At 36.8% G+C, this 16,243-nt stretch overlaps 1 protein-coding gene across 6 annotated transcripts in view; it reads right to left on the bottom strand.

The window, feature by feature from the left end:
• Positions 1-16,243, bottom strand: part of TOGARAM1 (TOG array regulator of axonemal microtubules 1) — a 116,431-nt gene that overhangs the window by 4,798 nt on the left and 95,390 nt on the right. For 5 of the 6 annotated variants that reach the window (XM_054530066.2, XM_063715570.1, XM_054530068.2 and 2 more), the window contains 2 exons: positions 2,893-3,082; positions 1,023-1,242 (listed from right to left, as the gene is read on the bottom strand). In XM_054530066.2, coding sequence (XP_054386041.1) covers positions 1,023-1,242; positions 2,893-3,082 — 410 coding nt within the window. The remainder of the gene's footprint in view (positions 1-1,022; positions 1,243-2,892; positions 3,083-16,243) is intronic. The other variant, XM_054530067.2, reaches the window with a different exon arrangement.

Here is a 16,243-nt window from a genome sequence, read left to right as displayed (position 1 = left end):
AACCTGCATATGCATTTCCCGGATGGCTAGTGATGTTGAACATCTTTTCACTTGCTCATTTGGCCAGTCACACATCCTCCCTTATTTGCCATCCGTAGAGCCTCATTAAAGTTTAAATATTTCTTCAGGTCTTTTGTCTATTTTTTTATTTGAGTTTTTTTTGTTGTTGTTGAGCTTTCAGATTTCTTTACATATTCTAGATATTAGTTCTTTGTCAAATATGTGGTTTGAAAATATTTTTCCCAGTCTGTAGCTTGTCTCTTTATCTATTTTTTTTAATTTTTTAAAATTTTTTGATACAGAGTCTCACTCTGCTGCCCAGGCTGCAGTGCAGTGGTACAATCTTGGCTCACTGCAACCTCTACCTCCTGGATTCAAGCGATTCTCCTGCCTCAGCTTCCAGAGTAGCTGGGATTACAGGCATGCACCACCACACCCAGCTAATTTTTGTATTTTTAGTAGAGATGGGGTTTCACTATATTAGCCAGGATGGTCTTGAACTCCCAACCTCAGGTGATCTGCCCACCTTGGCAGATCAACTCCAAAGGGCTGAGATTATAGGATCATGCTTTTAGTGCCATATGTAAAACTTTTCACCAAGTCCTAAGATTTTCTCATGTTATCTTCTAAAAGTTTTACATTTAAGTTGTACATTTAACTCTACGATCCATTTTGAGTTAGTTTACTTATTATTATTTTCTTATTTTTATATTTTTTTCTTTATTTTATTTCTGGATCATCTCATGCCAAAGTATTGAGTTAGTTTTGTTAGCAGATGTGAGGTTGAGGCAGAAAAAGAAATAAAAGTCAAAGATAAGGGAAAAGAAAGTCAATTTAATGGAACAGAATTTAATCACTAAAAATAATTTTAAAACCATTGAGAAAATAGAAAGTTTTATGATAATATTAAGTTTAAAAAACTGAATAACTAGGATTTCAGCATTACAAAAAAAGTATGGATGGAATCAGAAAACATGAAAAGAAAGTCAAAATAATTTGAGTGCTGAAGTAAGATTTCTTACCTACATGCTGACTCAGTGCCTGAACAACATTCGTAGCAGCCGCGTAGATGCCTGGATTCTTGGAATTCAGATTGTTGTCCACTATTGCTGGAATTAGCATGTTGATTATAGGAGATAAGTGGTCTCTAAGTAGAGGAATCATTTTGTGCATTGTTTCCAGAGCCACCAGATTTACTTTACTATTAGAATCATGAAGTCGAGATTTAAAAGCATCAAAAATCTGAAAATAAGTTGGTAAATTATTTAAAGTAAAATAATTTTTATAGCTATTGTATTTATAAGTCTCTTGGCATGTCATAATATTTCTCCTACTTTACTCAGTTTAAATATATACACAATATCCTATTTTGCCTGAACTTGGATAACAGGAACTTTATAAAAATTTGGGTACTAAATCTAAGTGTCAAATCTTCTTGTAACAAAAAGAGAAGGTCTCAAAAATCACCCCAAAAGACATCCTAATAAAGGCTGAAAAATGTGGCTCAGTAGGCAGATGACTGACTGACTGACTGTAAACATGATAAACATCTTGTTTTCTGGAAGGTGGAGGTTAGCTTAGCTAACTCTAAGAACTTAGAAAAGTTTCTGTTTTTATCTCTTTTCACACTAGAAGTAGACTTGTAAGTTTTACTGTGGAGATTTAACCTAGTGTCAGTTTAGGTTTATTATGAAAATTTTAGATGCAATTTCAGAGTTAAACTTGTATTATTATCTCTTAACCTGAAAACTTTTAACAATAATTCCTTGCTCTTCAGAATCCTTAACTTTCATAAACTCAAGATATAATAAAGTGAATGCTAAACAATCCTTTAACCATGTCAGGTGAGTGAAGAGCTACTCTATGAGCTGAGACTATTCACTAATAATTTCCGATTCTTATTTATTATTTTTCATGTTAAGAATAATCTTCCCAAGAGATTTATTTTTACTCAATAGAGATCATAAAATATAACTTTCTGGCTCCCATGACATGGTAATATGGTTCTTTTCTTCTGAAAACTGAGACAATACCATGAGAAGTAAAGAGTACTTATGATATGTTTGCCAAGTATAATGCATATTACACAAATTTAAAATGAAATTTAATTAATAAATTACTAATAGAATTAACTGAACTAAATTCTGATAAAGCAAAAATAATCTATGCTCTGATATGATGAATATTTATTAATATTTCCCTTTCTTTTGCTTATTGTCTTCCTAAAGATAGGTACACAGAAGTCAGTATATAGAGATTTCTAACCCACATATGGAAAGTTTTATTATCTGTTCTAAAGCAATATCAAGTCTCTTATCTGTCTTTGCTTTTTAAAAATATGTATTGATTAATTCAACATATATTTACTAGATGCCAGGTTCTGAGAGCTCTGAGAATATAGCAGTTTCAAGGAGCTTACCATCTTGTGGCGGGATTCAGACTAATAAATAGCTATCTTCTTACTTTGTTTCAGTGACTTTGAGTTGCTCTAGTATGCTTTTAACCTAGCAAAACCTAGAAAATCCATTCTTTTCACTAAGCTTATTTTAACACTTTAGAATTATATATATATGATATGTATATAAGTAATTTATTAGTTACATTCCATTTTAAATTTGTGTAATTTGTATATATATAGAGAGAAGGTATATAAAACACTAAGATTTAGGGCAATCTTTTAAACTGATAAACTTCATTTGACATGGATTTCAAATGAAAATAAATTTTTATTTTCTTTTTTGTAGAGACAGGGTCTTGCTATGTTGCCCAGGCTGGGCTTGAACTTTGAACTCCTAGCCTCAAGAGATCCTTCTACCTTGACTTCCCAAAGTGCTTGGATTACAGGCGTGAGCCACCATACCCGCCTTAAAATTAATTTTGACAAGTCCTTACCTTCACAATGTTTCCAACAACAAGGTCTTGGTTATTTTCAGTATCTGATAAAAGCTGCTTAATCCCATTAATACGATCACGAAAGTCTTTTGCATTTAATAAGCCAGTTATGAGTTTAAGGTACTCAGCACTTTCTAAGGAATTACGAGGGACTGATTTTCTGGTCACTTCACGAACTTCAGTTACAGCTCTAAAGTGAAAGAAAGGTGAATGTAATTTCATTTGTACTTTCCTATAAAAACTATTATACAAACATAATTTAAAAATCTCATTATGCATTCATTTTCCAAAATGCATAAAATGCAAAAAACTGTGGCTAACCCATAGCCACAGTATCCATCTTGGGGGTCCCCAGGATCTCCCCTGGATTTGGATATTTGCTAGGAAGACTCTTAAGAGTTGGCCTATAGTTTTACTCATAGCTAAAATTTATTACAGCAGAAGGGTACCAAACAAAATCAGCCGAGGGAACAGGTGCACAAGTCAAAGACCAGAGGAAACCAGATCTAAGCTTTTAAGAGTCCTTTCCCAGTAGAGTCACACAGAACACAATTCCTTCAGCAATGAGTTATGACAACATATGTGAAATGTTGTCTACCAAGTAAGCTTATTAGAGGCCTCATGTCCAGAGTTTTCACTGGGAGCTGGTAATGTAGGGACTGTCTGCCTAGGACATACCAAAATTCCAGACTCCCAGAAGGAAACCAGGCCTCCAGCATAAACCATATTGTTTGCCCAAACAATTTAGGCACAGTAAACTATCTTATCAGTTAGGGCATAGTGGGAATCCTCTTGAAATCCTAGTTTCCCATGTCAGCGAAGAGCTAACCTTGCAAGCAGCCTTTTTTAGGGACAGCAGTCTCAGGACTGCAATGTTAACTTTTTTCTGAACAGCTTCCTTGCCCGTTGAGATCTAGATAAATTACCTTGAACCTCTTTCAAAAAACCCATCCTCCATAGAAGATTAAATGAACCACTCTTATGAGGAATAGTTGAAATCTTTCCAAAACCTAAGTTCCCAGATGTCAACCAATGGGCAATCTCTCTAAGCAGGACTTTCTAAGAACAGCAGTCTTGGGCCCCGTTATGTTAACTCTTTCCTGCAAAGTATCCGTGAGAATACGCATGGGACAATGAGAAACTAGAGACCAGCAGGAATTATTATGGCAATGACAGTATTCATAGCATAATATTTTTCGTGGCTATAAAGGGGTAACTCAATGTGGTAGATCCAGCTTGTCCATCCCATGGTCTGCAGGTCGCATGTGGCCCAGGACAGCTTTAAATGCAGCCTAACACAAATTCATAAATTTTCTTAAAACATTATGAGATTTTTGTGTATATGTGAATGGTTTTTCTTTTGTTTTGTTTTTTGTTTTGTTTTTTTGTTTTAGCTCATCAGCTATCATTAGTGTTGGTGTATTTTATGTGTGGCCAAGACAATTCTTCTTCTTCCAATGTGGCAAGGGAAGCAAAAGACTGGACACCCCTGTTTAGATGATCATCCTTTTGAAACTAAAGAGTCATGCAAAGTGACAGGTAGGTTGGTTGGTCAACCTGTCTGTCTATTTATTTTAGATGCAGAGTCTCACTCTATTTTATTTTTTTAATTTTTAATTTATTTTTGAGAAAGAGTCTCACTTTGTCACCCAGGCTGGAGTGCAGTGGCATGATCTTGGCTCACTGTAAGTAAGTTCAATGTAAGTATATTGTAAGGTTCTTACATTATACTTAAAGTGGTCTAATACTATTTGAAAGTATACTGTGAGACTGTAAAGATGCACATTATAATATTATAAAGTCTAGATCAACCACTTTAAAAAAGGAACAAAAAGATACAGCTAATGAAGGAAATACATGAAATACCAAAATGCACACATACACACTCACACCCCCTACCTCTCAATCAATCTTATACCAAGCACAAAAAGAAGAAAAAGAAACAGAAAATATAAGACAAATAAAAAAACACTATCAAAATGAGAGGCTTAAACTCAACCATGTGAATAACTACTTTAAACCTAAATGGTCAAATACCCTGATTAAAAAGCAGAGACTGTTACACTGGTAATAAGACAAGACTCCAACCTGGGCAACAAATTGAGACCTCATCTGTACAAAAAATACAAAAAACTAGCTGAGTGGCAGGGTAGGGGTGGCATGGGCTTGTAGTCCCAGGTACTCGGGAGGCTAAGGTGGGAGGTGCCTTGAGCCCTGGGAGGTCGAGGCTGCAGTGAGCCATGATCACGTCATTGCACTCCAGCCTGGATGACAGAGCAAGACCCTGCTCTCAAAAAAGACAAGACTGAGTCACGTACTGCCTAGAAAAATGCTCTTTAAAAAGACATAAGCTGGGCATGGTGGCTTATACCTATAATCTCAGCACTTTGGAAGACTGAGGCTGGAGGATTACTTGAACCCAGGAGTCAACACCAGCCTGGGCAACATAGCAAGACCCCATCTCTTTTTATTAAAAATTAATAAAAAATATATTTTTTAATTAAGAAGACATACCAGGAAATACAAGCAAAAACCACAATGCATTAAAGAAAAATTATTTTCACACTTGTTAAAATGGTAAGAAAGACTTTATTCAAGAGGGATCATGACTACTACAATAAGGGAGAACAACTGTTCTCAACTCTGACTACAGTAAAGACAGATAGGGATTTATAGCCCACAACCAGAGTTGGGGGTGGGGGTCGGTGGATAGAAAATTACTAAAAGGAGACATTAAAAAGTAGGAAGTTTCTTGCAAAACTGGCCTAATAAGATGCCTGCTAAAGGAAGGCCAAAGACTTATACATCAAAGGTGGGGGGGGGTGAGGAACTTGATCAGATATCAAGGGTGATAACATATCAAAGGAAGGAGATGAGCTAGCAGGATACCTTGCTAAGACTGGGTTAGGCAGGTCAAGGACAGGGCCCAAGGTCAAGGCTGAATTGAAAATAGGGCTCAGAGAAGCACGTCTACAGTTTAGTCAAGAAGAATCTTTGTTGGGCCAGGAGCCAGTGGCTTACGCCTGTAATCCCAGCACTTTGGGAGGCCGAGGCGGGCGGATCACAAGGTCAAGAGATGGAGACCATCCTGGCCAACATCGTGAAACCCTGTCTCTACTAAAAATACAAAAATTAGCTGGCCGTGGTGGCACACGCCTATAGTCCCAGCTACTCGGGAGGCTGAGGCAGGAGAACTGCTTGAACCTGGGAGGCAGAGGTTGCAGTGAGATCACGCCACTGTACTCCAGCTTGGGTGACAGTGCGAGACTGTCTCCAAAAAAGAAAAAAAACAAAAGTTTGTCAAGTGAGATACTAGTTTATAGCCACTGAAATAACCACCAGTATTGGTGAGGATGTGAAAAAACTGAACCCTTTTACACTACTGGTGAGATGTAAAATGGTGGCACTTTGGAAAAACTTTCTGCTGGTTCTTCAAAAGATTAAACATAGAGTTATCATATGATCCAGCAATTCCACTCCTACACATCCAAGAGAGCTGAAAACATATGTCCACAACAAAACCAAACTGATGAACGGATAAACAATGTGTGCTATATCCATATATGGATGAATGGAATAGTATTCACCCATAAAAAGGAATGAAGTATTGATAAATGCTATAACGTGGAAGAGCCCTTGACATTTTGACTAAAAAAAAAAAATGGATAAGCCTTAACATAAACGTAGGTATAAGAAGCCAGTCACAAAAGACCACATATCATATGATTACCTTTATATGAAATGTCCAGAATAAGCAAATCCATAGAAACAGAAGACAGACTGCCTAGGGCTGGAGAAGGGAAGATTGTTGAGAAATGGGGAATGACTGCTAATAAGTATGAGATTTCTTTTAAGGTGACAAAAATATTCTAAAATTATGATGACAGTTACACAACTCATTGAATATACTCATGCTCCTCGATTTGCAATGGAGTTACATCCCGATAAACCCACTGTATGTTGAAAATATCTTAAGTCAAAAATGCATTCAATACATCTAACCTACTGAACATCATAGCTTAGTCTAGCCTACCTTAAACGTGTTCAGAACACTTACATTATCCTATACTGGGGCAAATAATCTACCACAAAGCCTATTTTATAATGAATAATTTATTGAATATTATACTGAAAGTGAAAAACAGAATGATTGTATGAATACTGAAAGTAGAGTTTCTACTGTACTAAATGCATACTGCTTTTGCACCATTGTAAGGTTGAAAAATCATAAGTTGAACCATCCTAAGTTGGACACCATGTGTACTAAAAAACATTGAATTGCATGTCTTAAATAGACGAATTATATAGTAGGTGAATTACATCTCCGTAACACTGTAATTTAAAGAAAGACATACCATGCAAGTCTTCTATCAAAAGAAAACTAAAATAGTCTACTAACATAGACTTCAGGACAAAGAATATTACCAGCAATAAAGGTACTTAATAATGACAAAAGGACCAATTTATCAGAAATCACAACTATCCTCAATGTATTTAAACGTAATCACAGTGGATCAAAATACATGAAGCAAAAAGTGATACAACAGAAAGCATAAATAAATCCACAAATACGTTGGGGATGTCAATACTCCTATCTCAGCAACTGATAGAACAAGTAGAAAAAATCAGTAAGATTATAGAACACTTGAATAACAACCGATTTAACCTAACCGACATTTTATAGAATACTACATTCAACAAGAGCAGAATGTACATTCTTTCAAGTAGATATAAAATAGTTACTAATATAGAACACATGCTGGGCCACAAAACAAGTCTCAAGAAGTTTAAAAGAACTAGAATCCTATGAAGCACGTTCAATGACAGAGCAGAACTAAATTTAATATCATTAACAAAACGATATTTAGAAAATCTCCAAATATTTGAAAATTAAACACACTTCTAAATAGCACCTGTATTAAAGAAGAAACCACAAGGGATTATTCAGCATTATCCCAATGCCAAATCCAAAGACATTCTAAGACAAAGAAACTAAAGACCTCATGATTATAGACACAAAAATACTTAAATAATTTTAGTAAATAAAACCCAGTAATATATTAAAAATATGACACATTATCATCACCAAGTGGGGCTAATCCAAGGAATACAAGTTATCATTTTTAACATTTAACATAATTCACAATAGTAACAAAATAAACAAAAAATATAATTATCTTAATAGATGCTGGAAGGGCATTTGAGAAAAATTCAACACCCATTCATGATTAAAAAATAACAAACTAGAAGGAAACTTCATTAATTTGATAAAGAGCTTTCTATGAAACCTACAGCTAATATCATACACAATGGTGAAATGCTGAACATTTTGTCCCAAAGATCAGGAATAAGGTAAAGATGTCTGTTATTACTTCTATTTAACATTATATTTGATATTCTAACCAGTACAATATTAAGGTAGGAAAAATAAATTAGAAGCATACAGATTTGAAAGGAGGAAATGAAATACAAGAAGATCCTGGAGAATCATTTGCTGACAGAAAGTAAATGGATGGGGCATGTTGTAAATGCACAGCAGCCAACCTGAGGGAGCTCCTAAAGCTAGAACCATTTGAAGAGGGAAATAATGGCAGTATTCGATTACACCCCACAGAATAAAATAGAAATCCATTAGTCTTCACGAATACAAATGAATATTTGCATAAATAAACATACGAAGGAAATGGAACAGTTTTTCTGTAAAGAAAAAAAATCAACCAATGAATGTAGAAGAAATCAAGAAAACAGATCATTATTAGGCAAAAAACCATGTACTAATTGCTGTAGGGAAAATATCTCAGTGGTGGATAAAATTAGTGGGCATATGTATGATGAGAAATAGGATATTTACAGTCTCAAAGTTTCCAAAGATATCTATTAACTATAAAGGGAAAAACAGTACAGTGCCTAGCAGAAACCACCATAAGCTAATGATCAAAGTTATCAGCAGTAAGACATAACAACATCATGTACCTTGTGATGTAATACAGTGAGAAGGGTACAACATCACTTCTGTGGTGTTCTTGCATAACTTCTTTTAATTGTGAGAAAATATCAGATAAACCCAACTTGAGAAATATCTGTGAAATAAGCTAAGTGTTTGCAAAAGGCCTCCCACACAGTATGCTCTGAATAGATGTTAAGAAAGCATTTTTTAATGGGTTCCAAAAAACATTTTTTGACCAAGATATCTGATCCAGGATCTTTTGAGATTATATAATATCAAGGTAGAAAAATTGCCAAATCTTATTTAGTAGGTCTGGAAGGAGAATAACATTTTGCATTTCTGGCTGGGTGTGGTGGCTCATGTCTGTAATCCTAGCACTTCTGGAGGCCGAGGTGGGTGGATCACCTGAGGTCAGGGGTTCAAGACCAGTCTGGCCAACATGGTAAAATCCTGTCTCTACTAAAAATACAAAAATTAGCGGGGTGTGGTGGCACACGCCTGTAGTCCCGGCTACTTAGGAGGCCGAGGCAAGAGAATCATTGGAACCCAAAAGGCAGAGGCTGCAGTGAGCCGAGATCCTGCCACTGCACTCCAGCCTGGGTGACAGAGTAAGACTTCATCTCAAAAAAAAAAAAAAAGGCCGGATGTGGTGTCTCACGCCTGTAATCCCAGCACTTTTGGAGGCTGAGATGGGCAGATCACGAGGTCAGGAGATCCAGACCATCCTGGCTAACACGGTGAAACCTCGTCTCTACTAAAAATACAAAAAAAAAAAAAAAAAAAAAATGAGCTGGTCGTTGTGGCGGGTGCCTGTAGTCCCAGCTACTCGGGAGGCTGGGGCAGGAGAATGGCATGAACCTGGGAGGCAGAGCTTGCAGTGAGCCGAGATCAGGCCACTGCACTTCAGCCTGGCCGACAAAGCGAGACCCCATCTCAAAAAAAAAATTGCATTTCTAAAAAGCTCCTAGGTGATGCCAATGTGGCTGTTTTGTGGGCTGTACTTAAAATATCAAGGTCCCAAAGCATATATTTTCACATACATCTTTATTTTTTATGTCATTACTTTAGTTTATGAAATATTTCAAAGATATACAAATACAGAAAATATAAGATACCTATGTATACTATGAATATGATGTATCGTATAATTTTTCAACAGTGTTTGTTTTTCTTTTTTTTGTTATTGTTTTGTTTTGTTTTTTTTGAGACAGAGTCTCGCTCTGTTGCCCAGGCTGGAGTGCAATGGAGCGATCTCAGCTCACTGCAACCTCCACCTCCGCCTCCTGGGTTCAAAGGATTCTCCTGCCTCAGCCTCCGGAGTAGCTGGGATTACAGGCGTGCGCCATCACATCCAGCTAATATTTTGTATTTTTAGTAGAAACGGGGTTTCTCCATGTTGCCTAGGCTGGTCTTGAACTTCTGAGCTCAGGCAATCCATCCACCTCAGCCTCCCAAAGTGCTAGGATTACAGGTGCATACCACTGCACCCAGCCAATAGTGTTTAAAATATATTTAAAGCCAGATGTGGTGGCTCATGCCTGTAATCTCAGGAGTTTGAAAAGCTAACGTGGGAGGATCCCTGAAGCCCAGGAGTTTCAGTCCATCCTGGGCAACATATTAGCCAGGCATGGTGGTGTGCACCTGTGGTCCCAGCTACTCCAGTGGCTAAAACAGGATTGCTTGAACCCAGGAGGTCGAGGCTGTGGTGAGATGTGATCACACCACTGCACTGCAGACCTTGTCTCAAAATAAAGTAAAATAAAATAAAATATATTTAAAAACTGAACAAAGAGGTCATAGTAATAATTCTGAAGTAAGCAAATGTTAATAGACTTTGTCATCACTAGACTGGCCCTATAAGAAATACCCAAATGGGCCCTAAACATGGAAACAAAGGTCGATATTTGCTATCATAAGAACATAAGAAAGTATAAAACTCATAGGTCATATAAAGCAATCATATAAAGGAGGAAGAGAAAGGAATCAAATGGCAACATGACAGAATTCCACCAAACAACAAAAACAGAGAAAAAGAAAGAAACAAATAATTTATAAAACAGGGAGATAACATTTAACAATATGACAGGAACAAAATCTCACATATCAATATTAACCTTGAATGCAAATGGATTAAATGCTTTACTTAAAAGTTACAGATTGGCAAACTGGATAAAAAAACATAATCCAACTATATGCTGCTTATAAAAAACTCACTCTAGCTGAAAAGACACAGACTAAAATTAAAGGGGTAGAAAAAGATATTCTAGGCTGGGCACGGTGGCTCATGCCTGTAATCCAAGCACTTTCGGAGGCCAACGCGGATGGATCATGAGGTCGGGAGTTTAAGACCAGCCTGGCCAACATAGTGAAACCCCGTCTCTACTAAAAATACAAAAATTAGCTAGGCATGATGGCGTGTGCCTATAGTCCCACCTACTAGGGACGCTGAGGCAGGAGAATCCCTTGAACCTGGGAGGTGGAGGTTGCAGTGAACTGAGATCGTGCCACTGCACTCCAGCTTGGGCAATTGTGTGAGACATCGTCTCAAAAAAAATAAATAAATAAATGGAAGCCAAAAGTGATCAGGTGTAGCTACGCTTACATCAGATAACACAACCTTCAAATCAAAAACAGTAAAAAAAAAGACAAAGAAGGGATGATAATGATAAGGGATGAATTCAGCAAGAAGCTATAACAATCCCAAATATATATGCACCCAACACTGGATCACCCAGATTCATAAAACAAATATTTACTAGACCTAAAGAAAGAGACAGGAAAACAATCTTGTTTTGAGTGTGGACTTCAACATTCCACTCACAGTACTAGGCAGATTATTGAGACAGAAAATTAACAAAGAAACACTGAACTTAAATTGGACTTTAGACCAAATGGACTTAACAAACATTTACAGAACATTTGACCCCAAAACTGCAGAATATACATCTTTCTCATCAGCACATGGAACATTCTTCAACACAGACCATATGTTAGGTCACATAATAAGTCCCAACAAATTTTTAAAAACTGAAATCAAATCAAGTATCTTCTTAGACCACAATGGAATAAAACTAGAAATCAATACCAAGATGAAATTTAGAAACTATACAAATACATGGAAATTAAACAACAGACTCCTGAATGACCATAGAGTCGATGACAAAAATTTAAAACATATTTTGAAGTGAATGAAAAGGGAAACACAACATACCAAAACCTGCAGGATATAGTAAAAGCAGTGTTAAGAGGGAAATTTATAGTATTAAATGCCTACATGAAAAAAGTAGAAAGCACTTTTTTTTGACACCCTAACATCACAATTAAAAGAACTAGAAAAGCACGAGCAAACACATTCAAAAGCTAGCAGAAGGCAAGAAATAACTAAAATCAGAGCAGAACTGAAGGCAATAGAGACACAAAAAACCCTTCAAAAAATTAATGAATCCAGGAGCTGGTTTTTTGAAAGGATCAACAAAATTGATAGACTGCTAGCAAGACTGATAAAGAAGAAAAGAGAGAAGAATCAAATAGATGCAATAAAAAATGATAAAGGGAATATCACCACCGATCCCACAGAAATACAAACTACCATCAGAGAATACTACAAACACCTCTACGCAAATAAACTAGAAAATCTAGAAGAAATGGATAAATTCCTCGACACATACACCCTCCCAAGACTAAACCAGGAAGAAGTTGAATCTCTGAATAGACCAATAACACGCTCTGAAATTGTGGCAACAATCAATAGCTTACCAACCAAAAAGAGTCCAGGACCAGATGGATTCACAGCCAAATTCTACCAGAGGTACAAGGAGGAACTGGTACCATTCCTTCTGAAACTATTCCAATCAATAGAAAAAGAGGGAATCCTCCCTAACTCATTTTATGAGGCCAGCATCATCCTGATACCAAAGCTGGGCACAGACACAACCAAAAGAGAATTTTAGACCAATATCCTTGATGAACATTGATGCAAAAATCCTCAATAAAATACTAGCAAACCGAATCCAGCAGCACATCAAAAAGCTTATCCACCATGATCAAGTGGGCTTCATCCCTGGGATGCAAGGCTGGTTCGATATACGCAAATCAATAAATGTAATCCAGCATATAAACAGAACCAAAGACAAAAAACACATGATTATCCCAATAGATGCAGAAAAGGCCTTTGACAAAATTCAACAACGCTTCATGCTAAAAACTCAATAAATTAGGTATTGATGGGACGTATCTCAAAATAATAAGAGCTATCTATGACAAACCCACAGCCAATATCATACTGAATGGGCAAAACCTGGAAGCATTCCCTTTGAAAACTGGCACAAGACAGGGATGCCCTCTCTCACCACTCCTATTCAACATAGTGTTGGAAGTTCTGGCCAGGGCAATGAGGCAGGAGAAGGAAATCAAGGGTATTCAATTAGGAAAAGAGGAAGTCAAATTGTCCCTGTTTGCAGATGACATGATTGTATATCTAGAAAACCCCATTGTCTCAGCCCAAAATCTCCTTAGGCTGATAAGCAACTTCAGCAAAGTCTCAGGATACAAAATCAATGTACAAAAATCACAAGCATTCTTACACACCAATAACAGACAAACAGAGAGCCAAATCATGAGTGAACTCCCATTCACAAATGCTTCAAAGAGAATAAAATACCTAGGAATCCAACTTACAAGGGATGTGAAGGACCTCTTCAAGGAGAACTACAAACCAGTGCTCAATGAAATAAAAGAGGATACAAACAAACGGAAGAACATTCCATACTCATGGGTAGGAAGAATCAATATCGTGAAAATGGCCATACTGCCCAAGGTAATTTATAGATTCAATGCCATCCCCATCAAGCTACCAATGACTTTCTTCACAGAATTGGAAAAAACTACTTTAAAGTTCATATGGAACCAAAAAAAGAGCCCGCATTGCCAAGTCAATCCTAAGCCAAAAGAACAAAGCTGGAGGTATCATGCTACCTGACTTCAAACTATACTACAAGGCTACAGTAACCAAAACAGCAAGGTACTGGTACCAAAACAGACATACAGATCAATGGAACAGAACAAAGCCCTCAGAAATAACACCGCATATCTACAACTATCTGATCTTTGACAAACCTGAGAAAAACAAGAAATGGGGAAAGGATTTATTTAATACATGGTGCTGGGAAAACTGGCTAGCCATATGTAGAAAGCTGAAACTGGATCCCTTCCTTACACCTTATACAAAAATTAATTCAAGATGGATTAAAGACTTAAACGTTAGACCTAAAACCATAAAAACCCTAGAAGAAAACCTAGGCATTACCATTCAGGACATAGGCATGGGCAAGGACTTCATGTCTAAAACACCAAAAGCAATGGCAACAAAAGCCAAAATTGACAAATGGGATCTAATTAAACTCAAGAGCTTCTGCACAGCAAAAGAAACTACCATCAGAGTGAACAGGCAACCTATAAAATGGGAGAAAATTTTCACAACCTACTCATCTGACAAAGGGCTAATATCCAGAATCTACAATGAACTCCAACAAATTTACAAGAAAAAAACAAACAACCCCATCAAAAAGTGGGTGAAGGACATGAACAGACACTTCTCAAAAGAAGACATTTATGCAGCCAAAAAACACATGAAAAAATGTTCACCATCACTGGCCATCAGAGAAATGCAAATCAAAACCATAATGAGATACCATCTCACACCAGTTAGAATAGCAATCATTAAAAAGACAGGAAACAACAGGTGCTAGAGAGGACGTGGAGAAATAGGAACACTTTTACACTGTTGGTGGGACTGTAAACTAGTTCAACCATTGTGGAAGTCAGTGTGGTGATTCCTCAGGGATCTAGAACTAGAAATACCATTTGACCCAGCCATCCCATTACTGGGTATATACCCAAAGGACTATAAATCATGCTGCTATAAAGACACATGCACACGTATGTTTATTGCGGCACTATTCACAATAGCAAAGACTTGGAACCAACCCAAATGTCCAACAATGATAGACTGGATTAAGAAAATGTGGCACATATACACCATGGAATACTATGCAGCCATAAAAAATGATGAGTTCATGTCCTTTGTAGGGACATGGATGAAATTGGAAATCATCATTCTCAGTAAACTATCGCAAGGACAAAAAACCAAACACCGCATGTTCTCACTCATAGGTGGGAATTGAACAATGAGAACACATGGACACAGGAAGAGGAACATCACTCTCTGGGGACTGCTGTGGGGTGGGGGTAGGGGGGAGGGATAGCATTAGGAGATATACCTACTGCTAAATGATGAGTTAATGGGTGCAGCACACCAGCATGGCACATGTATACATATGTAACTAACCTGCACATTGTGCACATGTACCCTAAAACTTAAAGTATAATAATAATAAAATAAAATAAAATAAAATAAAATAAAGAAAAAAGTAGAAAGCACTTTGTGAGGCTGAGGCAGGAGGATTGCTTGAGCCCAAGAATTTGAGGCTGCAGTGGGTTATGATGATGCCACTACACTTCACCCTAGGCAACAGAGTAAGACCCTGTCTCTACAAAAAAAAAATTTAAAAAAAAAAGTAAAAAGATCACAACTTAACATCACACTTCAAGGAACTAGAAATACCATAATAAAACAAACCCCCAAGGTTAGCCAAACAAAATAAGTAACAGATCAGATGAGAACTAAATGAAATAACCCCCATACCCCCCAAGATTCATCAATGGTTCTTCAAAAAGATAAAATTAATAAATCGCTAGCTAGCTTAAGACAGAAGATCCAAATAAACAAAATCGGAAAGGAGACATTATGACTGATTCGACAGAATAAACAAGGGATCATCAGAGACTATTATGAGCAAATACATTTCAATTCCTGGAAACATACAACCTCCGAAGATTGAACCAGGAAGAAAAAGAAATCCTGAACAGACCAGTGAGTAGTGAGAATGAATCAGTAAGCAAAAAAACCCCACAGGACAAGATGGGTTCACAGTCGAATTCTACCAAATGTACAATAAATAAATAAAACAAAAACTTATACCAATCATCCTGAAACTTTCCAAAAATTGCAGAGGGGGAATCTTCCCTAAATTATCCTATGAGGCCAATATCCTGATACCAAAACAAGGCAAAGACACAACAAAAGATGAAAGCTACAGACTAACATCCCCTAAAAATATAGATGTAAAAATCCTCAACAAAATAATAGCAACAACAGCACGTCAAAAAGATAAAATATCAGGATCAACTGGGTTTTACACCAGGGATGCAAGGATGGTTCAACACACGGAATTAAAAAAATATGATACATCACACAAACACAGCTAAGGACAAAAACCATATGGTTATCTCAAAGGAAGCAGAAAAAGCATTTGATAAAATTCATCATCACTTCATGATAAAAAT

This window comes from Pongo abelii, chromosome 15 (genome assembly GCF_028885655.2).
Source record: "Pongo abelii isolate AG06213 chromosome 15, NHGRI_mPonAbe1-v2.0_pri, whole genome shotgun sequence".
Classification (NCBI taxonomy): Eukaryota; Metazoa; Chordata; class Mammalia; order Primates; family Hominidae; genus Pongo; species Pongo abelii.
The sequence above is the reverse complement of the archived record's forward strand: the minus strand, read 5'-3'. Positions and strand labels throughout refer to the sequence as shown.